The sequence below is a fragment of the Bombyx mandarina genome, chromosome 11 (assembly GCF_030267445.1).
Source record: "Bombyx mandarina strain Sakado chromosome 11, ASM3026744v2".
NCBI classification, from domain to species: Eukaryota; Metazoa; Arthropoda; class Insecta; order Lepidoptera; family Bombycidae; genus Bombyx; species Bombyx mandarina.
Genome location: NC_143218.1, coordinates 12,748,670 through 12,774,466, shown reverse-complemented (window position 1 = coordinate 12,774,466; position 25,797 = coordinate 12,748,670). Strand labels below are relative to the sequence as shown.

At 36.9% G+C, this 25,797-nt stretch overlaps 4 protein-coding genes across 6 annotated transcripts in view; 3 read left to right on the top strand and 1 right to left on the bottom strand.

Moving 5' to 3' along the window:
• Positions 1 to 22,837, bottom strand: part of LOC114249580 (ecto-NOX disulfide-thiol exchanger 1) — a 120,303-nt gene extending 97,466 nt beyond the window's left edge. The window contains exons 1-10 of one of the 3 annotated variants that reach the window (XR_016323785.1): positions 22,581 to 22,837; positions 22,355 to 22,504; positions 20,930 to 21,561; positions 20,588 to 20,809; positions 20,323 to 20,506; positions 19,511 to 19,617; positions 18,417 to 18,524; positions 16,843 to 16,998; positions 16,134 to 16,277; positions 14,978 to 15,247 (exon numbers count right to left, since the gene is read on the bottom strand). Coding sequence is in view for 2 of the 3 variants with exons in the window: in XM_028183208.2 (XP_028039009.2) it covers positions 15,050 to 15,247; positions 16,134 to 16,277; positions 16,843 to 16,998; positions 18,417 to 18,524; positions 19,511 to 19,617; positions 20,323 to 20,506; positions 20,588 to 20,809; positions 20,930 to 21,561; positions 22,355 to 22,504; positions 22,581 to 22,587 (1,908 nt within the window). In the remaining variant the exon portion in view is untranslated. Of the gene's footprint in view, positions 1 to 14,675; positions 15,248 to 16,133; positions 16,278 to 16,842; positions 16,999 to 18,416; positions 18,525 to 19,510; positions 19,618 to 20,322; positions 20,507 to 20,587; positions 20,810 to 20,929; positions 21,562 to 22,354; positions 22,505 to 22,580 lie in introns of those variants that run through there. The other 2 variants (XM_028183208.2, XM_028183209.2) reach the window with 2 other exon arrangements.
• Positions 573 to 8,580, top strand: hdm (meiosis specific with OB domains hold'em). The gene is made up of 9 exons (XM_089730998.1): positions 573 to 831; positions 913 to 974; positions 2,169 to 2,322; positions 2,405 to 2,485; positions 3,090 to 3,183; positions 4,726 to 4,916; positions 5,665 to 5,821; positions 6,724 to 6,826; positions 7,591 to 8,580. Exons 1-9 carry the CDS (start codon positions 585 to 587, stop codon positions 7,747 to 7,749), a joined length of 1,248 nt encoding a protein of 415 aa, XP_089587124.1. The 5' UTR covers positions 573 to 584; the 3' UTR covers positions 7,750 to 8,580.
• Positions 8,849 to 14,685, top strand: LOC114249595 (dynein, axonemal, intermediate chain 2). Its single transcript, XM_028183227.2, has 11 exons — positions 8,849 to 9,063; positions 9,137 to 9,284; positions 9,648 to 9,903; positions 10,255 to 10,364; positions 10,659 to 10,810; positions 11,255 to 11,389; positions 11,592 to 11,673; positions 11,934 to 12,112; positions 12,689 to 12,821; positions 13,300 to 13,404; positions 13,955 to 14,685. Exons 1-11 carry the CDS (start codon positions 8,849 to 8,851, stop codon positions 14,159 to 14,161), a joined length of 1,722 nt encoding a protein of 573 aa, XP_028039028.2. The 3' UTR covers positions 14,162 to 14,685.
• Positions 22,838 to 23,403: 566 nt separating the features above from the next.
• Polr3H (RNA polymerase III subunit H) lies at positions 23,404 to 25,629 on the top strand. The gene is made up of 4 exons (XM_028183219.2): positions 23,404 to 23,603; positions 23,740 to 23,923; positions 24,021 to 24,161; positions 25,415 to 25,629. The coding sequence occupies exons 1-4, from the start codon at positions 23,493 to 23,495 to the stop codon at positions 25,612 to 25,614; spliced, it is 636 nt and encodes a 211-aa protein (XP_028039020.1). The 5' UTR covers positions 23,404 to 23,492; the 3' UTR covers positions 25,615 to 25,629.
• Positions 25,630 to 25,797: the final 168 nt, after the last annotated feature.

Sequence of the window (25,797 nt, the reverse complement as noted above, 5' to 3'; positions counted from 1 at the left end):
TTGAGATTTTAATTCAAAAATTCATAAAATGCAATAACTTCCACGGATGATAAAAATTACCGTCGAGTTTATAAGATATTTTAAGATATCTTGATAAAAACTACAATTTTCTATTGGATTTGAAAACCAACGCGTTCGGCTAGGCTAAAGGGCCACGCGGCTCACTTCCATTTTGTTTGATTGGTGCAATCTGTGGCTTGTAGGACGCTTTTACGTTTACGTTGTAACCCTCACGCGGCTCACGGGTGACTCCTAATGGCCCGAACGGTTCAGTAAGATAAGGCTCACCGGTGAGCAACGTGGCCTGAATGAAAATATCGATTTTTTTCATGTGGCGTTCAACGTGTTAAGTGAGTTTAAATTAAGTTTTCGGGACACATTTACATTTGACCTGGTTTTATAGACTATGACCCCTTCGCCCAATAAAGTGGAAAATGCAACTTATGAAAGCAGTTTTAAGCGCCAAATTTATTTCAAAAATATTATATAAGGATACCTACCTACCTACGTACCACACAAACGAATCTAATCAACTAATACAAATTTTAACTCTCATTGTTGTGGTGGTCTGTTTAAATATTAGTATGGCTGGAGTTCAAAAAGTTTGCCTTAACGCTATAAATATTAACCAAAAAAATGCACTCATATTGGGTATCATAATCGCTAAAAATAGTCCTCGTACCATCAGTTCACGGAGAAAAAATGGGGAATCTAGAGCCGTTACATCTTTCACATTGAGAGATTCAGAAGTCGATACAATCAATATTGATGTGTGGGGTTCGGAATACTTTGTGTTTACTTTCTATGAACGTTTTCTCGTTGGTGACATTGGTTAGTACTTATCTGTAAACATCTTAAAATAATAAAATCAAAACCCTATTTTAAATCCTGTTTTAAATTATTTTCTTGCAGTAGAAATTACTGCACCCAAGATATGCATTAAAACTGGTGAGAATGAAAATTTCAGACCTCAGGTAAGCTATTCATGAAAACTAAAGTATTCGACATGAAATAATATAATAAATACCTACTTAATCAAACTAGTAAATAGCTAACATTTGGCCGCGAGTTCGTCCGCGTGGAATAGTTACTTTGGCATAACGCTAAATTTTACCCGCGACTTCATTTACGTGGAAAGTGAAAATATTTTTGAATAGTAAAATGTTAATGAGCTATTTAAGGTACCAAAATCACGCTTCTTAGCTGACTTCAAAAGAGGAGGTTATCAATCCGACCACCTCTTCTTTTCTTTTTTTTCCTACCTAAGCTGATAGCCTTGAGAGGCTATACCTATCAACGTCGCCTTAACTAGTAGGTGAGCTCACGGGGCTCAAACCTAATGACGTTGCTAACACGAACCCTAGCAAGAGTCGTGCTTCGCAGAATCTACCACCGGATCGGAAACGCGACCCACTGAGAAGATCCGGCGAGAAACTCAGTGGGCTGTGTCAGAGGGTTAATTTACTTGTCGAGCCCTTCGTCGCAAGCGACAGGTTCAACGAGAACGATGACCGGAACGACCACTATTTTTTATCTATGTATGTTCACCGATTTCTCAAGAATGCTTGAACCGATTCTGACAATTCATTTTTCTTTTTTGTTCGAAAGGGTAGACGAGTGGCCCTGTAATCATCAAGATCTGATGATGGGATCCTGGAGAAATTCAGAAAAATCTATAATTTTAAAAGCCTATCTTGAAGTGATTTAGGTGTTTCTTGTTATTCTTCATATCCTGTGCTGTCGCACAACGGCCGGCCGGCGCCTTGTATCTTAATATTACGCGCTTGATCATTATTTTGCTGCAATGTTATTTTAAAACTACGATATCTTCTGATACTCATTAAAATACTCATAGCGAGATACTCATTAAAATCAAGTGAAGGGAAAATTCTTGAAACTTAAATACTTGTAATGAATAACGTATTTATTTGAACGAAACTCAGTGGGTTGATAAGACACCTCCGCTGGTTACCATCCAGCACCAGAGCCGTGAGAACATTGGCGGTCTAAACAATAAAATAATCAATCTTACGAGCGAATCCTAAAAAGTTTTTGGTAAATTAATCATAATGCGTTCAATATTAAAAAACTTGCATTTTTTTTAAATCTCAATAAGACACAGGTTTGATGTACTCGTATAGTCGCTAATAGTTAATTTTTAATTCAAGGTATCGTCGCCATTCTACCTTTCAATAAACGAGGGTGCTTCAGATGTGAGTATACATGGGAGCGACATGCAAAGTTCTTATTTGCCACTCCTCCACATACCTTCAAAGCATTCATCTGCATACTATGGCCTCGCCGAAGTACTCAAGCTTCCAGGTTATTTATTGTTCGTCTACGCATTTATTAGCTTTAAACAAATAAATCATACATTCATCATCCAAAAATTCTTCATTTGCAGAAGAAGCCAATAATGTTTACGTAGATCTCCTCGTTGTAGTAAAGAGTGTGATGTCCGCCAAGAAGATTAAAACTAAAACGGGTAGGTAATAAAAAAAGTATGTTTACTAGCCTCAACGAATGTAGAACGTTTCATTGTAAATTAATATATTATGTAGTCTGTTTCATATTACACACCATGCCCCTAGAAACCTACCCTGATAAATTTCCTTTGACCACGCTAGTAATATAAATACAAAATCGTTTGTCTATTACGTTTTCAAGCTCACACAACTCATCCAATTTTTTCTACGAAAGAACATAGGCTTTTTTTCTCACCACTGGGGACAGGTTTCTGTCAAAATAATATAAAGTGGGCGAAGAAGCTATCTGCGGAATGCTATATCGTTAGACTGAGTAAACTGTACAAAAATTGGCACTCTAACATTCATCACATGAAAACAAATCAGAAATGTATTGAAATGTGAGCACGAATGAGAGTTGTCTACTGCTAATGTCAACTGATGACGTTTCAGGGGTAAGAGGGGGTAAACGTTAATGTTGTTTCTATGGTCTTCGTCATCAGCAAACCAGGTCTTAAATATGAAGTAGGTATATTATCTATCTATACCAAGGCCGCAGCCAGACTACGCTGCAATCAGCTTTCTACGATCATATTGTAAACGCAGCGCTTCCGTAATTTGTAGGTACGGAAATGTCCATTCGTTCAATTGAAGTTATAGATAACACAACACCTGCTGCTGTCACCTTGGACATGTTTGATGCGGATACCATTCAAAGGTTAGTTGCATAGAAGACTACGGGCTTAAACTAATTAATGATAAACTAAATCCAAACTTGACACGTTCAACAGCTCCGACATCAGTGTGCTTGGTGCGAGTTTTTCACGTTCTCGATAGCGTAAAAGTTAACTCTAATTTTTATGCAGTTGGAACAGCGGCCCTAGCGGCAAACGTAGGCAAACGTTTCAACTACATACAAATCAGAGTTAACTTTTACGCTATCGAGAACGTTAAAAAACTCGCACTATTTTTTTTTTCCTACATATGCTGATACCCTTGAGAGGCTATTTCAGTTTCACTCTAACGTTTGTAGGTGAGCTCACGGGGTTCAACCCGGAGAGTTGCTAACACTGACCCTAGCAAGAGCAGTGCTTCGCAGAATCTACCACCGGATCGGAAACGCGACCCACTGAGAAGATCCGGCGAGAAACTCAGTGGGCTGTGTCTGTGGGTTAATTCGCTCGTCGAGCCCTTCGTCGCAAGCGACGGGTTCGATGAGGACGGTGACCGGTGCTTGTGGTGCCTAAAAGCACCGTTAATGGATCAGGAGGATCCGTAATGACGTGAAACTCGCACTACGCACACAGTATTTATTGCGTATAAAGGTGAACGAGCTCACGGCCAGTCTGGTGTAATGTGCTTACTAGAGCCCACACACATCGAAACATTCTTGCTCAATCTGGGGGCATCTTGAGACTTAACGATCGAAGTTTCAATTGTATCAACATTAAAATCGAATAAAAATAGGCAGTATTAACGACACCCTTATTCTGAATCGTACTAGCGACTGATTGTCGATTGCAGAACATTGTTTCATTTATTACCCAACATTTTTTTTAATTAGATAAAACACAAAGAAATTGAGAGTATAGTACAAACACATGCCCGTAAGAGCACACCATACCATTTCATTCATTGCGTGAGGCATTATTGAGAATTTTCTCGCTCTCCCTACTCTTTTGGTGAGATTTCATAAGAAATTTCTCAACTCTCTCCCCCTCCCCTAATCTCACGCGAGATTCTCCAAAATTTATGTTTTGGCTGTAAACGAGTTGGATTATTGAGAAAAAATAAAATAAAAAAACAACTTGTTTTATTACTTTTATTGAAGACTAGCAAATATAGTAGGTATACTAGTATTTATCAATATTACCGTAATTTAAAATCACAATCATAAAACTAATTAAAGACGACTGCGATTCGCACGTGTCGATAGCGCTTAGACAAATCGAGCGCTACTTAGCTGCTCTGCGGGGTTCGGACTAATACGACAAACACTATTGTGTCGAATTTGTCCATATTTTATGCTAGAAATAATACAAATAATTTTTCATGCAATTTTACACCGTTTACTGCTAGAAAAAAAAAAGTGATATTTGCTAAGGCCCCCCCCCTCCCCCGTAAGGGAGATTTGGAAAGATTTACCTTGATCCCCTCCCCCCTAGAACACCCCACGTAATTAATGAACGCCCCCATGCTTTTGGTTTATATTTTCAATGAAATAAATCGTACAGTTTTGTAAAAACCCATACAAACTCAGAGCTGAAGATTGGCGGCCGCTGGAGAGCGTGCTTTTCATAGCCGACGCCAGGGTGTCTTGGCGTGGGAAGGCCGTGAAAGCGCAAATATGTGCTCGAAGCGTAATAACGCATCAACCGCACACTGCCGATGCTGAAGCTTTGCGACTTTATATCCAAAATCAAGCTAGCACACGTAAGGAATTGTTTGTTTGTTTACCGTTGTGTTTAATTATATGTCTGTGGTCCTTTTACTTTGGCCTACTTGTGAAGTTGGGTTCAGTCAAGATTTGAAGTTGACAGGCAAATTTAAAACTTAAATAATTGCGGCACCGAATTGACACATTGAAGGTAAATTGAATGCAAACTGCTTCTAGCTGCTACGCTTTGAAAATTTATGCAAAGTTTTCCGCAATGCACGACTTTACATGAATATTATTTGTCATGGCTGCATCCATTGGACTTCCTTTCAGCCTTTCCACGTCTAAGTGTTTCTGAATTACGAGGGTTTACGGTTTGAGCAAAATTGGACATCCTTGGCCTAATTGGTAAAATAACTGTAAACTGAATTATGGGGGATTATGGTTTGAACAAAATTGGTAAATCCCTGACCTAATCGGTAAAATAACCTCGCGTATGAGTCATATCATTAACTTTCAAACAAATGCTCATTCTCAAGTTAATCAAAGAGGAACGCCATGAACCACAAACGCCACGAACGAAGAGCCAAGTACTATCCGGCTTTGGAATGAGTTCCGTCCACGGTGCTTCCCGAGCGCTATGACATGTCCTTCTTCAAACGAGGCTTGTGGAGAGTACTTAACGGTAGACAGCGGCTTAGCTCTGCCCCTGGCATTGCTAAAGTCCATGGGCGACGGTAACCAATCATCATCAGGTGTGCTATACGGTCCCGTCTGCCTAAAAGGGCAATAAATAAAAAAACTTACATAAAAGATTCTTAGGTGGGGGAGAAGCAGCGGCATGGGCCGCCTGGAGTGGGGAGAAGGCGTGCGCCGCCTCCGTCGCTCAAGTCAAAGACAGACTGAGCACCGGTGCTCCATTCTGTGCAGCTCTACATGCGTTATTAACGAATTTGGACTTAGAAGATATCAATAAAATGTACAAGAATTTTATTTTACCTTTCTACACGTAACATAAACTACCTAAAATCATTCAAACGACATAGGTATTATTATGGTATAAATCGACGATAACAATTTAAAGATCAAAATTTCTTATATTACATTTGTTAAATAGAGTGTACATACAGTGGCGGATTTGCAGTCTCGGCCGCCCTAGGCCCCAAGCCATCAGCCGCCCCTTTCTCAGCATCCATCATAAAGACTACACAATGATTTACTTTATTGCCAACTTTTATCTAAATAGATTTAGAAATTTAGGAAAAAAATAATTAGTTTTTATGCGGTATAGATTGCACCATACAGTGCAGTCCGGCCGCCATACGTTATAATAAGTTTTTTGACACGATTGGGGCCGCCTCTAAATCTGGCCGCCCTAAGCCCGGGCCTACCGGGCCTTAGGGTAAATCCGCCACTGTGTACATACCGTTTTATTTATTTATTGCATAGATGGGTGGACAAACTCACAGTCCACCAGTAATGCGTTTCGGTTTGAAGCTTGGGGCAGCCGTTGTAACTATGCTGAGACCTTAGAACTCATATCTCAAGGTGGGTGGCGGCATTTACGTTATAGATGTCTATAGGCTCCGGTAAACACTTAACACCAGGTAGGCCGTGAACTCGTTCACCCGTCTATGCAATAGATATAATAATTACATATTCAATCGGTGTAACCTTTTATTTTTATGATATTATTGGTGACAGATATTATGAGTGTACCTGTGGGTATCCTACACATTCCTGTCGTAAAGCAGTCTTGCGTTCCAGTTTATTAGATGGAACAGCCGTTAAACAACAATTTGAGACATCGACCTCAATACTCACAACACGCCCCACCGCCAGCCGTGTATATGTTATAAACATAAATTTTATATTATTTAGGAACGAAAATACCGATGATTTAAAAGTACGTTTTACTGACCACACCGGTGAACTTACTGCACGTCTTCCAATAAACGTTCTGGAAGACGCTATAGGATGTTCCGTAAGCATTTTGATAGCAAGATATCTTTATTTACACAATATTTGTTTCTACTCATTCACTTACATTATTGTAGTAGGCAGTGGCTTGGCTCTGCCCCTGGCATTGCTGAAGTCCGTGGGCGACGGTAACCACTCACAATCAAGTGGGCCGTATGCCCGCCTGCCTACAAGGGCAATAAAAAAAAAACTTAATTTAGCTATTGTATTTAGTTACTGTACGATTTTATAAATTGCAAGTATGGACGTGACAAGAACAAATCTAAGCTACCGCATACCACTGGTGCTGTCAAATTCATTTGAAAAGAACCAATATTTATAAGGTATTCCTCATAATCATCAGAAATCAGTCGCAAGATGTCCACTGCTAAATTTACGCTTCCCTCATAAAATTCCACCACCGTAGGCTCGGCTGTTTTAATCGTGTTCCGATGATAGTATTTCAATAAGTAGTAAAATCAAACAACACATTTGGAAATTCTCCGAAAAACTATTAATAAATGCACATTTTCAAAATGCAGGTTGTACAAGAATTACCAAACCTCAAACAGTACTAGGTACCTATGTGTTGGAAACAAAATATTTAGCTATCGGAACATGATAATAATATGTATATTCATATACCTATGTACTTAGATAAATATTCGGCAGTATCGTTTTTTTTAATATTGTCGTATCACGACTCCTAACTACAGCACTGACTTTTTTACGTTTTTGAATATTGTAGTTCTATTAGATATTATATTCTACTATTTATCGTAATTATAGGGTAACCAGTTGCAAAGTATGAGTTCTGATGATAGAGCAGCTATGCGCTGGAGAATATTGTTAGAACAATGCATAGTGAGAATTGCTGCTTCACCGCCGCGCCTCATAGTTTTAGCTTTGAAAAGAGCCACGCAAGCCGATCCGATTCCGCTTTACTAATGCCATTTAAAACGAACAATATAAAACCTCTTACGATTTTTCTTCTTCATAAAACATTAATCTTAAACTTAAATATAATTTGTTCTCAATAAAGCGATGGTTAATAAAATTTTGTTTTATTTCTTAATCCTTCACAATATGAAAAAACCTTCAAATTGGAAACGTGTGAATACATTAATATAGACTAAACACCGCCCGCGTTTCCTCTAAATGTGCACGCGGTTCAGTTTCTATCTAACTACAAGCGGCAGGGCACATTGAAAACCCGCCTTATTTTGTACAATTATGCGGCCTAGTTCTGCTACGAAGCATTTATTGAACCAATTTGAATAGCCACGTACTAATTCAAATGAGACTTCGGTTTTTTTTTCCTTTCTATTCTAGTGACCTCGAGAAATCATACTATATCCCCCGAACGAGTAGGTGAGCTCACTTGGCTCTAACCTGTAGACGTTGCCAACATTAACCCTAGCAAGAGCAGTGCTTCGTAGAATCTACCACCGAATCGGAAACGCGACCCACTGAGTAGATCCGGCGAGTATCTTAGTGGGCTAATTCGGTCTCATGTCTTAAGGATACGTTGGGCTTCGTTAAGTGTTTAACATCAAATGGGTCCTGAGCTCATCTGCCCAACACAGCTAGTAATTAATAGATATAATAAAACAGTAAATAATATAGTCTGACTTTCATCCCATTGCTGAGCACGAGTCTCTATCCACGCGATATACAGTATAGTCCACGCAGGCGTAGCTACGGGCGGAAGGCTAGTGAATATAATTTCATTACTTTTTAGTGCTATAACAATAAATTTTAATTATGTCACTCGTAAAGAGATCTCTATTTTAAGCAGCTTGTAATTCTACAATTTCAAAAACAATTTTAATTTTAAACTTAACGATCGCCCTTAGAAACAGCAAATTCGAGCCTGCATTTATTCAGATGGACTTTAGTATTAACATCGTAATTTTATAAGATGGTAAACCATATATAAACATACAATCAAGTTTATTCCAGAAATCCTCTTTTAAATCCTCTTCACACGAGCTTAGTAACCAATTCTATCGATTTAACACTATTTCGTAAACTTGCTAACTTAGCCATGGAAAAACCAGAGAAAACTGAATTTGTTTATGAATACACCAGAAGAAGACGTGATTTTGGAAAACAAACATTATTCGAAGACTATGGACCAATTATGACGGTTAGCATTGTCAGCAATCAAGCTCTTTATAACAATTACATTCTCAGGAATCCCGTGCATGTCGGAATCCAAAATACCGGCACAATGTCCGAACACTGGGTTAATTCAGTCAGGTAAAAATGAAGCAAAACATAATGTTAAAAAATCTACTTAAACAGTTTTAAAGTTACTACTAATGTCCGACAGAGCTGAGTACACCAGTTCTGGTATAAATCACGTGGAAGGCGGATGGCCTAAAGATATAAACATGAACGACCCCGAAGCTGTTCAGCGTTACCGTCGTAAAATTGAAAAAGACGACGCATATATTCACGCTGTTATGCATTTAGGTCATGTAAGTTTTCATCTTTTATCTACATAATACTGTTGTTAGATATTTTCAAAAGTGAGATGGTGACATTTATGAAAGCAAATGAATATACGTGTATATCTAGTGGTCACCATCGCTCATGGACATCAATGCCACGGTACTTTGCACCGTAGCGTAGGCTTCTGTTACGCAACCTTTTTGGAACGAAGTTCCTTATGGGACGATGCGGAGGGGTACCCTCACCGGGAAAAAACGTCGTTACTTAAAAAGGCGTTACTTTTACCGGCGTAACACCATGTTCTAAATTTGAAGGATCTATCTCAAATTTACTTTAAACACAACTACAAGGTGTGCAAGAAGTGTAAATAATTATAAGGTAACTTTCAGGGTATGGAACACAACATCCTTCAGAACAACGCTATAGATATGTTCGAGTCTTATTACTCTGATGTTCCCGAAATACCTCCGGTCGAGAAGAGTAGTTGTCACACTGTGAACGTCTACCGAGAGCCTGGAGCCAGGAGGCCCGTTCGATCGTTGTCGTGGCAAGCCGACGGCGGAGCAAGATTTGCAGCTGCTCATGCTGACGTCGAATTAATGAGAAGCTGTCGAAGCTCACAGTTTTCTTACATTTGGGATATTGGTAAATCAAATCTGTTTATAATACATTAAAGTTTAGTAGTAGTCTATGAGCTATAACACAAAAATAATGATAATAATAGAACAAAGTTTTTTAAGTTGATATTTCCAAAAGGTCTTGTATTCAAATATTTTTTAACGTAAAAAAATGGCGGGAGAACATTTCAAATAAAAAATAGTTATCGGTACAAATGATCCATTACTCAGTATCATCGGACACTAACAAAACATTACTAACGGCAACAAGTAGATCATCGTAGTTCCTGTTTTATTTAGCCTAATTTTATTTCATTTATTAACACATTTTAATGTAACAGTACGAATTATTTTATTCATTATTGATCGTTACTTTCAGAGAATGCAAACGCCCCGGAATTGGTAATAAAGCCGCCACAGCCGTTATTAGATTTGCAGTACAACCCTCGCGACCAACATATTCTTGTAGGAGGGATGATGAACGGGCAGGTAAAACATTTGCATATATTTCGCGATACTAAGGTACATCGTTTTCAGGATAAAGGATCCAACGCATGGTACATTCAAATTGGCACAGGGTTCCAATCATTAGGAGACCCCGACTTCGGCACTTTCAATGAACATTTGTACCCATTCCTTTTTAACAACGCGCTTGTTAGAGGGCGCTTAGGTAATGATTGCACACGGGCGCTACGTGGCCTAAAAACGACTACGTATGCATGCAGAGAGGCATAACTCAAAGATACTTAAATAACCATTTTAAATAGTATTATTTTTGTAAAGGTTGGTTGGTGGGATGTTCGGAAAGGCGGGGATCCAGCTGGCCTATGTCTTCCGCACGTAGCACATCGTGATATAGTTCGTAATGTTCTGTTTATCAACTCGAAAATCGGAGCAGAATTCTTCTCCTCGTCGCCCGACGGGGTTGTGAAATGGTACGTGGCTACTACGCTTGTTTTACTTTTTACGCAAATATCGCCCTACATGAATAGTTCGACTTATATTTTTCCTAAGGAAGTATTATGGTAATGGTTAAAAGTTAGGAAGTAGTTTATATTAGCTATAAACTATAGATTGAGGTATTACGCTCGAGTCCATATATAATAGTTTCTTTAGTTACTTCCTAGACAGAAGAGTCAGGGATACAGCCCAACTACCAGGTGCCATTATATAAAAAGTTAGTTTTTCTAACCTATCATAATATAAATAAATTAACTACTCTATTTTAAATATTTATGTCGACGCTCGAAGATTAAAACGTACCTACCTAATATTTTTGTATGATCATAAAAACCTGTAGGTATATTATTGTATAATACGTGCGAGAATTTCAGGCAATACTTTCAACTTCTAAGTGATTTTCCTCCTTATTCCTTCAGGTGGGATACGCGAAATATGAGTGAACCGACTGATTCAATGATTATTGACATTGTAAAATCTGCAACAGACACGCAAAATATCGACAATGCAATCGGGATCTCAGCTCTTGAGTACGAACCAACAATACCAACTAGGTATTTAAAATCACGTAATGGTATTGTCTATACGTAATACTCAAAATCTAATTCTTCCAATTAAAATCAAGTGGGTACTGAAATAAATTTTTTTCTTCGCTGCAAATTAAACTGATATTTGTTTTTAGTATTTCTGAGTTTTGATATTTAGCAGCCTGTTAGCAATTTATTATGATGGCTAATATTAATGTCGGTTTCATAGATTTATGGTTGGCACTGAAACTGGTTTGGTCATCGGAGGAAATCGTAAAGGAAAAAACCCCTTAGAAAAACTTCCCTCTAAAGTAAGTACCGTTTTTTGAAGTAGCTGTTCCTAGATTCAGGATCCTAAACCAGATTATCAACCTATCCACTTTATTAACGGAGTTTGCAAAACAATGTGCCGTGCATAATGCATATAGAAAAATAAAACTCATTCACAGACTTCAAATAAAAAGTTATTTTTTTAATTGTCTTTTAGGCATACTGTTCAGTGAGCCAGCAAGCAAGTCGTTGCCAAAATACAACTAGGTATATAAGGGAGGGTTATTCTATTTTCTTACAGTACGAAGCTCACTTGGGACCGGTTTACGCTCTTCAAAGAAACCCAACATTCCTCAAGAATTTCTTAACAGTGGGCGATTGGACAGCTCGGGTTTGGAGCGAGGATTGCAGGGAGTCCTCTATTTTGTGGACATATTCGCATCGCACGAAACTGACTGATGGCGCATGGAATCCCATTAGGTAGGTACAGACTTATAAAAGTGCCAAGTTTCCTTCCAAGCCTCCGTTGGCAAAAGACATCAATCAAACGCGCTGTAAAGCAAAAAATCCAGTTTTGTTTAATTTGGATGACATTATATTCCAGTTAAGCGAGTTAAAAAGCAAACTACAGAACCGATTTGATAAAAATTCTGTAAAATTAACCTAAAAGTATAAATAAACCTTTGCAAAGAATCTTATTGGTCTATAAATTCTTACTGGTGGTAAGACCTCTTGTGAGTCCGCACGGGTAGGTATCACCAGTGAAGCAGTAATGCGGTTTGAAGCGTAAAGCAACCGTTGTAACTATACTTGAGACCTTAGAACTTATATCTCAATGTAGGTGGCGCATTTACGTTATAGATGTCTATGGACTCCAGTAACCACTTAACAACCAGGTGGGCTGTGAGCACGTCCACCCGTTTAAGCAATAAAAAAATTAATGACAGAATTCTGAAGTAACAAACATAAAAAAAGAAAACCGTAACGAAAGCCTCATATTATTTAAAAAAAATATTTTAATATTATCAATTTCTGATTATTTATTATATTTTTCAGGTTTTCTTTAATGCTTGTGACTCAGTGGGACGGATGCCTGTCCTGTTGGGACTTGCTGAGAAGACGTAGCGCGCCCATTGTTACTGCACAGCTTTGCGACGAACCCTTACTGCGTCTTCGACCACACGAGGGGGTATTTTAGTACCTTAGTACCTTACTGGTGGTAGGACCTCTTGTGTGTCCGCACGAGTAGGTACCTCCATCCCGCCTATTTCTGCCGTGAAGCAGTAATGCGTTTCGGTTTGAAGGGTGGGGCAGCCGTTGTAACTATACTGAGACCCTAGAACTTATATCTCAAGGTGGGTGGCGCATTTACGTGGTAGATGTCTATGGGCTCCAGTAACCACTGAACACCAGGTGGGCTGTGAGCTCGTCCATCCATCTATGCAATAAAAAATAAATAAATAAAAACTTCGATAAAGTTTATGTAAAAAATGTCGTAGGACAATAAAGCCCCGACAATGTTCGACTTTAAAGCGAATTCGAACGACTATTTCTTACCCTTCAAACCTATACTGCGCGGTCACAAAAAGCCCTAGCATTAAGTCTAACAATTGTTTACCAGCTATTTTTGCAATAACCCGTTTTTCTGTTTCCCCTTCCGCTATTAGGGACTCCTGGTCGCTTGCGGCAGCAGCAAAGGCACTGTATACCTAGCAGAACTGTCACAAAATCTCGGAACAGCTGACAAGAATGACAAACAATTGTTGACACACGTAAGATTTCTCTAACAATTTATTGTTTCATTAAGAAAATTTCTGAGCTAAAAGAAGAAAATCAAAATAAAACAATTGAATCTATAATACGTTAATTAAATTATGTTACAAGAAACTTTTTGAAACGTTGTATTTTGATGACTCGACTTTTTGAATCGTACTAATGACTATGATGAATCGTCTTAAGTCATATCTTGCCTAGAAACTCCGATAAAATCGGTGATTTCTCATCATTGGCAAAATTGTGGTTATTAAGCAGATTACAGATCAGAATAATTAGGTAGGCTGGTAACAGAAACAATTGGATACCGTTGGCAATTTACATCAAACCACAATCCACAACAAAAAGAAAACTAATGTGGAGAAGGAAATTTATAATGCATGCCGTCAAATATCATCGTTGCATTTTCACCGTATTCCGTCGAATAATCTGACGAAGGTAGCAAAAAAACTCTGTAAAACATTCGTCATTGCAATTTCAATTCTTTTATATACCTCAATGCCTCCCCATTTAAGTGCTACTGAGAATCATTATATATGCAATTTGCAGATCTTCGACAGAGAAAATAAACGCGAACGTATACTTGAAGCACGTATGAGAGAGCTCAAGTTAAAAATGAGACAAGACCGCGACGGCGGGCCGCAGAACCAGGAGAACGACGCTTCGACAAACGACAGGGATTTAGAGGAAGCGACTGCCGAGTACGTGCAGACTATAAGCGACTTACAAGCTCAACAAAAGTCCCAATCCAATTAGAGTATTCGAGGAATAATATAAGATTTCATTAATGCAGCTATCGGTTATCTAAAACTCTAACTGAATCCGCTTTTAGAGTTACTGACAATTTCAGATAGAATTTTTAAATATATACATAATTTTATTTTTTAGTCAAGCTCAAATTTTTGAATTAATGAAAGAGCGTCAAGCCCCTCTATGCAACTCTCTCTCTCTCTTTTTCTCTATCCCCCTCTCTCTTTCTCTATCCCCCTCTCTCTCACTCATGTTTATTTGTGATTATATCGTTATTGTTTTCAATTTACAATAAATTGATAATATATTTTTCAATATTCGAGCCTTCGAATTATTTAGTTATTATTGTCACGGACAAATTTATTACTATTATAATAAGTGACAGATTTCGGATCCGTTATCAATATAATGTTAGTAATAAATTTATTAAATAATTAATTAATAGTTCCTAGGAGATATGTTATTGTAGCTTCAATCAAGACGAGCGTAAAGAACAGAATCATGGAATAATAAGATTTAATTTTGAACATGTTTTATTTTTATTTCACTAGTGTATTTATTAGGTTCCGTTGCTAACTTCTAAGAGTTTAGTTAATAGAAAAAAAAAAAAAAACTAAACGGTTACCACATTAAAAATAAACGTTCAAAGTGATAAGTCACGCAACACGACATAACAGTAAGTATCGTTCACTTCATTTTAAAATGTCTTTTTTTTTATTGCCCTTGTAGGCAGACGAGCATACAGCCCACCTGATGGTGAGTGGTTACCGTCGCCCATGGACTTCAGCAATGCCAGGGGCAGGGGCAGAGCCAAGCCGCTGCCTACCGCAATAAATTATATTTTATGTTTCATGAATCTCCTTGGAATCGTGAACATTGTATTCCCTGTTGAGGCTATGATCCAGAGTCGGCGTTGTGGAAGGCAACAAAGTTCCAGCGGTGCTCGATGTTCGCTCCGACGCCCGACGTGGTGCGGCTGAACACGTCCGCGTGTCTCTGCAGCACGCGGTGCACGGCCGCCTGCGACACGTCCGGGAACACGGCGCGCACGTATGACAACACGTAGTCCAGGCTCGCTCCTTGCGGGTGCACCTGAATACAATACGATCATCCAGAGTGCTTAGTGCGAGTTTCTTAACGTTCTCGATAGCGTTAAAGTTAACCCAGTTTTGTATGCAGTTCGAACAGCGCCCCTAGCGGCAAGCGCACGCAAACGATTCCATTCCATACGAATATGAGCTAACTTTTACGCTATCGAGAAGAAATTCAATAAAATTTCATTTATGAGTTATTTATGTATTTATGATCTATTTATTTATTTATTATACACATCAAAAGCTAATAAAGATACATAAAAAATAAAAACAGGTAAAAAAAAACTTCGTATGTTAATTCCAGGGAAAATAGTCCCTAGAGAGGAAATCAAAAATAAATAAAAACAACTAAGAAAAAGAAAACACGCGTCACGCGTGCACCTGACACGTAGTAGACGTGAAACCGTCGTCATACTTCTCCCGCGTACTGAATCCTGCATATTATGTTCATATTGGTCTATTTTGAATGTCATTTCTGTTTCATCGGGTATCAAATATCAACGGTGATCAAGAAGTTTACAAGAACTTAGGCTGGGTTCACACGGCATTGTCCTGTACGTTTTCTTTGTAGTCGTACACTCAAACGGGTGTTCATACGGTAGATTTTCATTCGTACAAAAACGAACGTGTGAATGAGACAGAGCTATACTATGCGCCACTCCAACATTAAAGTTTATTAGATTTGCTTGACAATCCGTTGAGTATTCGTTTAAACGCATAAGCGGTGTACGATTTTTTGCAGTACAAACGACATGACGTGAATGGTTCTATGTATGTGTAGCTATTCATTCGTTAGACGTATGTATACTGCAAGTAAACGTGCCGGACAATGCCGTGTGAACCCAACCTTACACAATATTTTTTATATTAATACGGTATTGTACCTGCAAAAACGCTGACATTACACCAATTAATTTGGCTTCTCCACAGCCGACTTCGACTGTCTCGTTCAAATGAACTTTCGAATTCAAATCATCAGGCAACGGTGGCGGAGGCGGAGGCTTCGTTACCGGAGATGGTAGGGGAGGCTGAAAATATAGTAAACAATAATTATTTATTTTTATAACAAATGAGCTGAGCTATCAACCCACTCGTTGTAGGATCTAGTTATCTATATATATAAAAATAAATTGCTGTTCGTTAGTCTCGCTAACACAGAAAGGCTGAACCGATTTGACTAATTTTGGTCTTAAATTACTTGTGGAAGTCCAGAGAAGGTTTAAAAGGTGAAAAAATATGAAAATGATCGGAGTTAAATAAAAATATCAATTTTGTTTTTCCTTTGGTGTCCCCCCCGTCGGACGGATTCGTTTTGTTTGTTTTAAGTTTATTTTATACAAAAGTTTAGTTCTTTTATTTATCGATTGAGGCACTACGAAGTCTGCCAGGTCAGCTAGATAATTAATAATTTGGATATTTCTGACCCCCTTTACCACTATGTTAGAACATATTGATTTCGCGGACGCACCTTCCCTTTCTTACGCAAAGATAGAAAAAAATGTAAATTATATTATGAGTTAAAAAATCGATTTATTAAACAAAAATGTTTTCTAATAAATAAGGGGAAAAAAAACAAATAAATAAAAACATTACCTCACTTACGTTCTTGTTTTCAAAAATTCCTTGCAAAGCTTGACGAGCAATGAACTGCGCTTTGAATTTCTCCATTTCTTTTTGAGAGTCTGCTTTTATTAAATCAACTTCATTCTTGTAAGCTTCCAATTGAAACCGCAGACTTTCATTTTCGCGCTAATTCAAAGAATTCATAAATATTACATTGTTGTTATTACACAATTTTGTTTTTCACAAATTCACGAATAATAGGCAAACCAGTATTGTTCAGAATATAGTAAAATCTGTATGTATAGTAGTATAGTAACCGGCAAACTTCTTGAGCAAATGACCTTGACTGCGCAGAACCGAATTTTAGATCACTTTGGTGGTGAGGGTGAGGGGCGACGGCAGGGGAAATCGTATCGAGCGCGTTATTGGTAGATCAGTCGAACCTTGCGTCCCGCACCGCGCCCTCGTTCCGCTTGCTCCCAAAAGTACGCTTGCGTACAGTGAAAAGTCTATCGTTATTAATCGTTAAGTTATTTGTTATAATTGCTTGTTGACTTTGTTGCCATTGCTATTTGTTGAGTGTTTGTTGATTTTTTATAAAAAATACACTATGCCGCGACAAACTGGTGTAGTATTCAAAAGAAAGGGTAGAAAAAGTGTCTAAGACGTATATTGCTTCATTATAAAACAGAGGAAGAATGATATGGAAAAAGTAAAACAGACTTCGGAAGCAACAAAAACATCAGTGAGTACTGTTAGGTGCATTATTAACGAAGCTAAAGGCTCTGGCTTGCTCGCCGTGTTTCGGACTCCGAGTAAGAAAAGATCAGGGAAGAAGAAAGTTACCGGAATGGATAGTTTCGTTCAATCTGTAATAAAAAGATGTAATCATAATAACTACATAACAAGCAGCGAAACTTCGTACCGTAGAAAGGCTTCGAAAAATTTAAAGAAGATATAAATTTGAATGGCTCGGAATGAAGTTTATGACGAATTATGAAATAAGCTTCAGATGGAGAAAAAAAAACAGAAAATAATCGGAAGCTGGGAATTGAAAAAAGTTATTTTTTTAAAAATAATTAATTATAGACAAAAAAGAAGACCGAACCGACCGAGTTGACTCGGGTGATGAAAACAGTGATGATGATGATGGTCAAGATTATGATAACGAAAAAAATATACAAATACCAGCTTCGCTTCAACTGAACCAAGACCTGGCAACAGCTCTAGTTTTGACTTAATAGAAGGAATATCTATTTTACCACATGATTAAATTATTACAATTATTAACCTCTAATTTTTGTTGATGTTCTAATAAATATATAAATAAATACATATGTTGATTTTAATAATTTAATTGCATTATGACGCAGAGTAAATAATGTTTTTGCACGTGAGTGTACCATGCGCGAACTTACCCCCACTACGTCAACAAATGCTCAAGAAGTTTGCCGGCTATTATATCTGTTTGCATTTGGCTAAAAGATAATTGTTTACACGAGGTTTTCCTAGGTGTAGTACCTAGTCAGCTCAGCTTGTAAATTAGCCCTGACATTTGAGTATTTAAAAACAAATTCTTATAAATATTTAAGTCAAAATATTACCTTTAAAACTTGAATGTCTTCATTGTACCCATCCGATGCCTTACAGCCATTATAGTCGTCGTCATTGTAAAATTTCTCAAACAATTCTTCTTTCAGTGTACTAAATTCCTATACAAAATATTAATAATATATTTTGTTAATATTAAATTAATTACATTCAAAGGTTGTCAGTAAAAAGAAACAAAATAATTTTACGAATACGCCTATACATTAATCATATTAAAGTTACCTGTAACTGCAGTTTTCGAGAATCCCCTGAACCAGAGTAGTTTGAGAGCTGATACTTACCAAGCCTCCGATACCATTTTATGCTTTTTTAACATTATACATCCGTGGAATTTTGACTATAATTTAACCCAAAACTGTACACATTCAGAAGCCTCCAGTTCAACCAATATCCGAACTGTGTACTTATTGTGAGTTTCTTAACGTTATCAATAGCGTAAAAGTTAACCGAATTTTGTATTCAGTTGGAACAGCGCCCCTAGCGGCAAACGTACGCAAAAGATTCCATTCTATACAAATATGAGCTAACTTTTACGCTATCGAGAACGTTAAAAAACTCGCACTAAGCACACTGTGCATAATATTATGTAATGGGTTGAAATCGCTGTGCACAGTGAGAGGAGATTAGATGAGCGATTCGGTTTTGGCGTGCCATATGTTCGGTTCCTACCGGCATCACGTATGTGGGACTGGTTACCTACCTATGTATTCAATATGATCCAGTGGTAATTAATAATTATAGATTCATCTCAGCATTGTTAATACAGGCGACGGTTAAACTTTACGCCGTATTGGCTGGAGTTCCGTTCTCTTCAGCTAAGCAACAATGTAAAACCAGATAGTAGGCAATGTAATGGTAATGGTAGGCAGCGGCTTGACTCTCCCCTAGCATTGCTGACGTCCATGAGCGACGGTAACCGCTTACCATCACGTGGGCCAGTATGCTCGTATGCCGGCAAAGGCAATAAATAAATAAAAAGAGTAATTTTAATTTTCGTTTCATGACGTCTACGTCGACGTAGTGAAGCCAGCATCAGAGTTCAGTGCAAACGTTTTATGCATTAGCGTAATTTTATAAGAAAATATACCTGTGCCATTTTCTGCCATGTCTCAATGTTCTTTCTTTGGGGTTTGGTGAAATGATCCCAGACTCGTTGGTGGGTAGATGCTGTAAACACTTTCGCCACCTGTTCGACTGAGGTTTACAGATTATGTTAAGAGAGAGGCAGCTGCCACTTGACCGAACATACCGTCGTGCCATCGCGAGCGGTCGTCCCACGTATCTTGGTAATCGATACAAGATCTCCTTCAATTATCATGACTATATTCTGGGACTGAATTAGACGGCTAGGCAATATCGATGCATGTCCGATGAGGTCGCAAATTGCGAAGCTGAGATTAGTGAGCAGCACTAGTTGGTGTGATTAACACACACTGAGAAACCGAACATATGATTTGGCAATATAGTAATCACTTAAATATAATATTTATTTACATATTACAAATACATCTCATTTAGAATAAAAAAATGTAATATTAAATAATATTGCCAAATCATAGCTAAACTTACAATTCACTGGCACTTGTTACTCAGTTATGAACTTCTATGAGCAACAAATTTCTCGTTCACTTGGAGAGGACTGCTGCACCTTACTTCATAAAGATAAGAGAAATTTTACCAATTATTTTTTTTTCATTATTTCAAACTTCTCCATAAAAAAATTCATTCAACAAAAAAAGACATACGCAGAGATGATTTTTGTTGAATCCTCGGCTTGCTTGGCTGATTATAATATCAAAACATGGGACATTGTTGCGATCTTACCTTAGCAATAGACATTGTATAATGTTGAATGACCAAGGCACTACAGACTGGATAAAATGAACATTAAGTACTTACGTTGATCAATCACATTTTCCATTGTTTTCCTAATTCTATCCTTACACTCCTGTAGCTCTTCTTCAGCCTGCATTTTTTCATTAAATAATCTACGTATATGAGAATTTGTAGCCTGAATCATGGAGTAAAACTGATTTGAATTTTTCTTGGAGCATTCACCACGTTCAAGCCATGCAAGTAAGGTCTGTAAATTTGAAAGATAAATTCAATATCGAAATGCCGAGGGTTACTTGATTCATTTGAAATGAAGTACATAAAATCTTACTGGTAAGGCACTTGAAAAATGCTCTTCACTTTTAATTTTTTCAGAGAGTTGTACCATAGCAGGGTTTGAATATGGCTGGATCCTTACTGGAGATGGTGATTGCCTATATTCATTTGTGGAGTTTAATATTTCTTGTTGAGCATTCAACTGCTGCATTTGAGCTTGCTGAACTCGTAATGCTTGTCTTTGTCGTCTTTCAAATTCATTTTGATCATCTCTGCTCTGGATAAATAATTTCAATATTAAATTTTAATTTTTTTTACTTTTGAACACAAAGATCAAAGGATAAGCCTTTACAACCAATGTATTACAAAAAAATAGAAAAAACATAAAATAACTTACCATGGCATAGTCAACATGTAACCAACCCACTGTACCATGGGTATCCTGTTCTTCTCCATTATTGTCTCCATCTTTATTTATAAGTTTCACTCGATAACCAGAAATTGTCATCGCCGCATCAACACAAGATTCTCTGTCATACCGTATGTGACAGAAATTTTTTCTAGATAATCTTAATGATATAATCCTGCCATAGTTTTCAAATATCTCTCTGACAGAACTTTCACGTATTTTATCTGGGAGGCCTCCAATAAAAATAGTACGACAACCAGGTGGTTTAGCACGACGAGGAGGTTGAGGAGTACCAGAATCTGGAGGAATTAGCTTACAATTTTTGAACACAATTTCCTTCTTTTCTTGCAAGTTTGATAGGTCTCCAGTCATTCCATAAATTCCCATCATTGCAGGATCTACCACCATTCCTCCCATCATATTCATATCAATGGTTGAACTACCTGGTGTGGATATTGTTGGAGTTCCTATTGCAGACACGTCCATAGAAGGCTGGGGCATTATTTCTATTCCTGTGGTTGACATTATCTCCAGGCCAGTTGATGGCATTATTCCTCCACCCATCACAGAACTAGGCATAATCATATTTGGATACATTCCACCAGCCATCATCATGCCACCTGGAGTAGATTTGACACATAACATTTTTACAAAGAGTTGAATAGTGCAAAAATAACATTTTCTTTTTTGTTGAAGGTTTATTATCACATGATTCTGATTGTCATTTCAATTTAGTTTTTTTTATATCACTTCAAATTGATCTTGTGTTTCATTCATACAGGTTGTATGGTTCAAATACAAGAGTTAAATATGTTTTTAGAAAACACCAAATGAATTTAAGATAAGAGCCTGAAATATATTTGTAGGACCAAAAATTGTATGGAATGTGAAAAAACAATATAAAAACAACAATAGCTATTTTCTATACATTTTGACACTGTAGTGACCAACTATAATATCACTTTTTTAAAGTTTAATCTGGTTTTGTCATGAAGATTTTAAATAAAAAATCAGAGAGGATGATATACCATTTTTTTTGTTTTCCATTAAAAAAAATTTAATGATTGCTATAGTTCAGCCCAAGAAATCAATGAAAACTTTTAATATGACCTATTAAGAAAATACCTGATAAACTAAACTCAAAGATCAGTAGTTGATTTTAGCTCTGTACCTGTAATGCATTGTTGTGAATTGTGTTATTTTGTGTGGTAAACAAATAACTGTAAGTGAACTAAAAAATATATGCATGTATCTGTTACATGGATTATAAACAGCATTACTTTTTGTTCAGTGATGTATTTCTTAATGGACACGAAACTAACACTAAATGAAACCTTTTTTTTAAACCGAATTCTTGTTACAGTGTTCTAAAGAAAAATAGAGTACAGTGGAGTTAAAAAGTATTTGCATTACTTTGTTGATACATATTCTGTAACATCATTGCATTCATGACATTTGCATTAGGTAAGTCGCTAGCCCTCTTGCTTTCATGGCTGTTTCCATCTCTTCGGCGGCCACCATTGCTTTCTTTCAAAGGCGATCTAGACCTATGCCTTCGATGTCCTAAAACAAAGTCGTTGGAAATTATGTACTATTTTTTATTTGAGACAATGAAGATAAATAGATTAAAAAATTTTACCTTGCATTGTGTATAGCTACGAAAGTACCATATATATTATCTAAATATTTACTATACAGATGCACGATGTTGTTAACATTCCACAATGAGTAGAAGCAAATTATCTAAATGTTAAAATTAATTTTTCAATTGCAATTGTTGTCGAGCTTGTCATTAAAAACAATACGTAAATTTTATTTTATTTTAAGACCTGGTATATAACATAGATCTTTAGGTCAAATATTTCAAATAAAAACAATATTTTAATTTTTTTGAATGAATCTTACGACTTGGTAACTAAGACCTTTAAGAAATGTCTTATTTTAATTTATATTCTTATTTGTATGAAAAATGTTAATATGGAGTGAAATGGAATGAAACGAAATGAGATGAGATGATATGGGATGAAATATAATCTCAGTAAAATGGTGGTACATAATTTACTGAGATTTTTTCAGTAGACTTTTTGGAGGATTCCGAGAAGTTACGTCCAGCGCCTTTAATTCAATTTCCCACATTTGTGCATTTTCACAGATATTAAACAGTTAATAAACCACCGTTATTACACATTTGAACCTGACGAAACACTAAATAAACAAAATAAAACAAATCGCACAATTGCACTCCTCGTGGTCCCGCCAAAGGGTCTTCTTTCTCTCATTATACACTTATTATTCGATAGGTACTAACTCTATGCTTTCTCTACAGAATGAGCCTCAAATTTTAATATGAAGTGTATTATTATGGAATGAAACATTGGAAGGTTGACTTAAAAAACTCGTACCCATGCCTTCAATTCTTAAAAAAAAAAAACAAAATAGTAAACAGAGCAGACCATAGATTATACACTTATTAAATGAGCAGACCATAAAATCTTCAAAAAACCGAAGTTTTAAATAGAATTTAATAGTAACATATTTATCAAATAAACCAATGTTTGTATTAGCTGAAATGAAAGATGTTATTCGAGTTAATCCAGAATACTTTCGTCAAAGTCTAACTGATTCTATAACAACTTTACTCAACAGAAAGTTAGCTAATAAGGTTCATAAATCTTAACTATCCAAATTAATTTAACCGAATTAGTTTATCTAATTGTATTTATTATTAATTCTATATATATATATATATATATATGTTATATATATATATATATATGTTATTAAATATGTATTTTCAGGTTGTGTTAGAAGTAGGTTTATGTATTGTACTGTTTGACATAACCAATGTTGGACACTCGTACATATTCCCTGGAGACGGTTCATCTCACACAGAGGTGAAATTTAGATATATCGTGTTTCGACCTATTATTGAAGAGATACTTATAGGAAAAATAAGGAGCTGCAGTAGAGAAGGCGTGCACGGTAATTTATCAGTCATAAAATTACATGTATACTCAATAATGAGACCCAAATGTAAATAAATCATGATTATAATTATGATGATATATAAAAATTTCAGTGACATTAGGCTTTTTCGATGATATATTAATACCAGTAAATGCTCTTCAGCATCCGTCTAGATTTGACGAAACCGATCAAGCATGGGTATGGGAATATCCTAAGGAAGATGGAGAAAAACATGATTTGTTCATGGACTCGGGTGTGTATTTTTATTTTATTTTATTGCTTAGATGGGTGGACGAGCTCACAGCCCACCTGGTGTTAAGTGTTTACTGGAGCCCATAGACATCCACAATGTAAATGCGCCACCCACCTTGAGATATAAGTTCTAAGGTCTCAGTATGTAGTTACAATGGCTGCCCCACCCTTCAAACCGAAACTCATAACTGCTTCACGGCAGAAATGGGCAGGGCGGTGGTACCCACCCGCGTGGACTCACAAGAGCTCCTACCACCAGTAATTACACAAATTATAATTTTGCGGGTTTCATTTTTATTATACGATGTTATTCCTTTCCCGTGGAAGTCAATCGTGAACATTTGTTGAGTACGTATTTCATTAGAAAAATTGGTACCCGCCTGAGATTCGAACATCGGTGCATCGCTCAACACGAATACACTGGACGTCTTATCCATTAGGCCACAACGACTTCAAACTCCAATTAATTAATATACATTTAATGAATTTTTAATAAATAAGTTAGAATTTCAAATATATGTGAAAATCTATAAAAGTACACTTGCTGAGTGAAACACAATGTGTTGGTGTCGTAGTCTGGTCCCAACATTAGCATTGCTACCTTTGTACTGTTTAGAAATGCCACAGATGGGTTTTCTATAATGAAGATTCCCGCAGGCAGGTGCCAATGTTTCTAATGAAATACGTACTTAACAAATGTTCACTAATGACTTCCACAATGATGGAATAATATTGTGTGATAGAAACCAAACTTGCAAAATTATAATGTGTATAATTAGGTAGTAGGACATCTTATGAGTCCACATGGGTGGACTCCACCACCACCTGCCTATTTCTGTGTGAATCAGTAATGTGTTTGGTTTTAGGGATGGAGCATGTGTTGCACTGTAAAAACGGAGACCATAGAACTCATGTCTCAGGGTGGGTGGCTGCATTTAAATTGTAGATGTCTATGTGCTCCAGTAACTACTTAATGCCAGGTGGGCCGTGAGATTGTCCACCCATTTAAGCAAAAAAATATATGACAAAACACAGGTTAGCACTGTTGACTAACAAAACTTAAAAAAAGGGGTATTTGTTTAGAAGACAATGCCAATTATATTAAAAGCACCTAAAAAACTACAATGGTGGATTGACACAATCTATATGTGAATTATAATAACTACACAAATATTATGCCTTGTCATCACTACAAAGATTCTTTTTACTCTTAACATTGAAAATCTGTACTTTTAATAATAAAACAAATTACAGGTGAATCAATAAGATTTCGAGTGACAAGTGAGTTTTTTGAAGAGAGCTTACCAACAGGTCCTCCAGGAACAGATTGTACAGTACAAACAGTAGCACCTTATAGACTGATTGGAGGAATAAATGAACCAGGACTTGGACTTTTAACCTGGTGGGAAACACCAGATCAAGAGGGTGAAGAGGATGAAATAGATGACGAATAAAATATTCAGCTTCTATAGTTTTTTTTTTTTTGTACTATGTTGGAGGAAAGGGTTTGTTAAAACTGAATTTCTCCAAAAGAAGCTAATCATAAAAGGCACACATGGCAAGTCCATCTATCAGGAGATTGAAATTGTGAGGTGTTGGAGTTGTTGAGGAGTATACAGGGAGAAACTTAAGAGGGT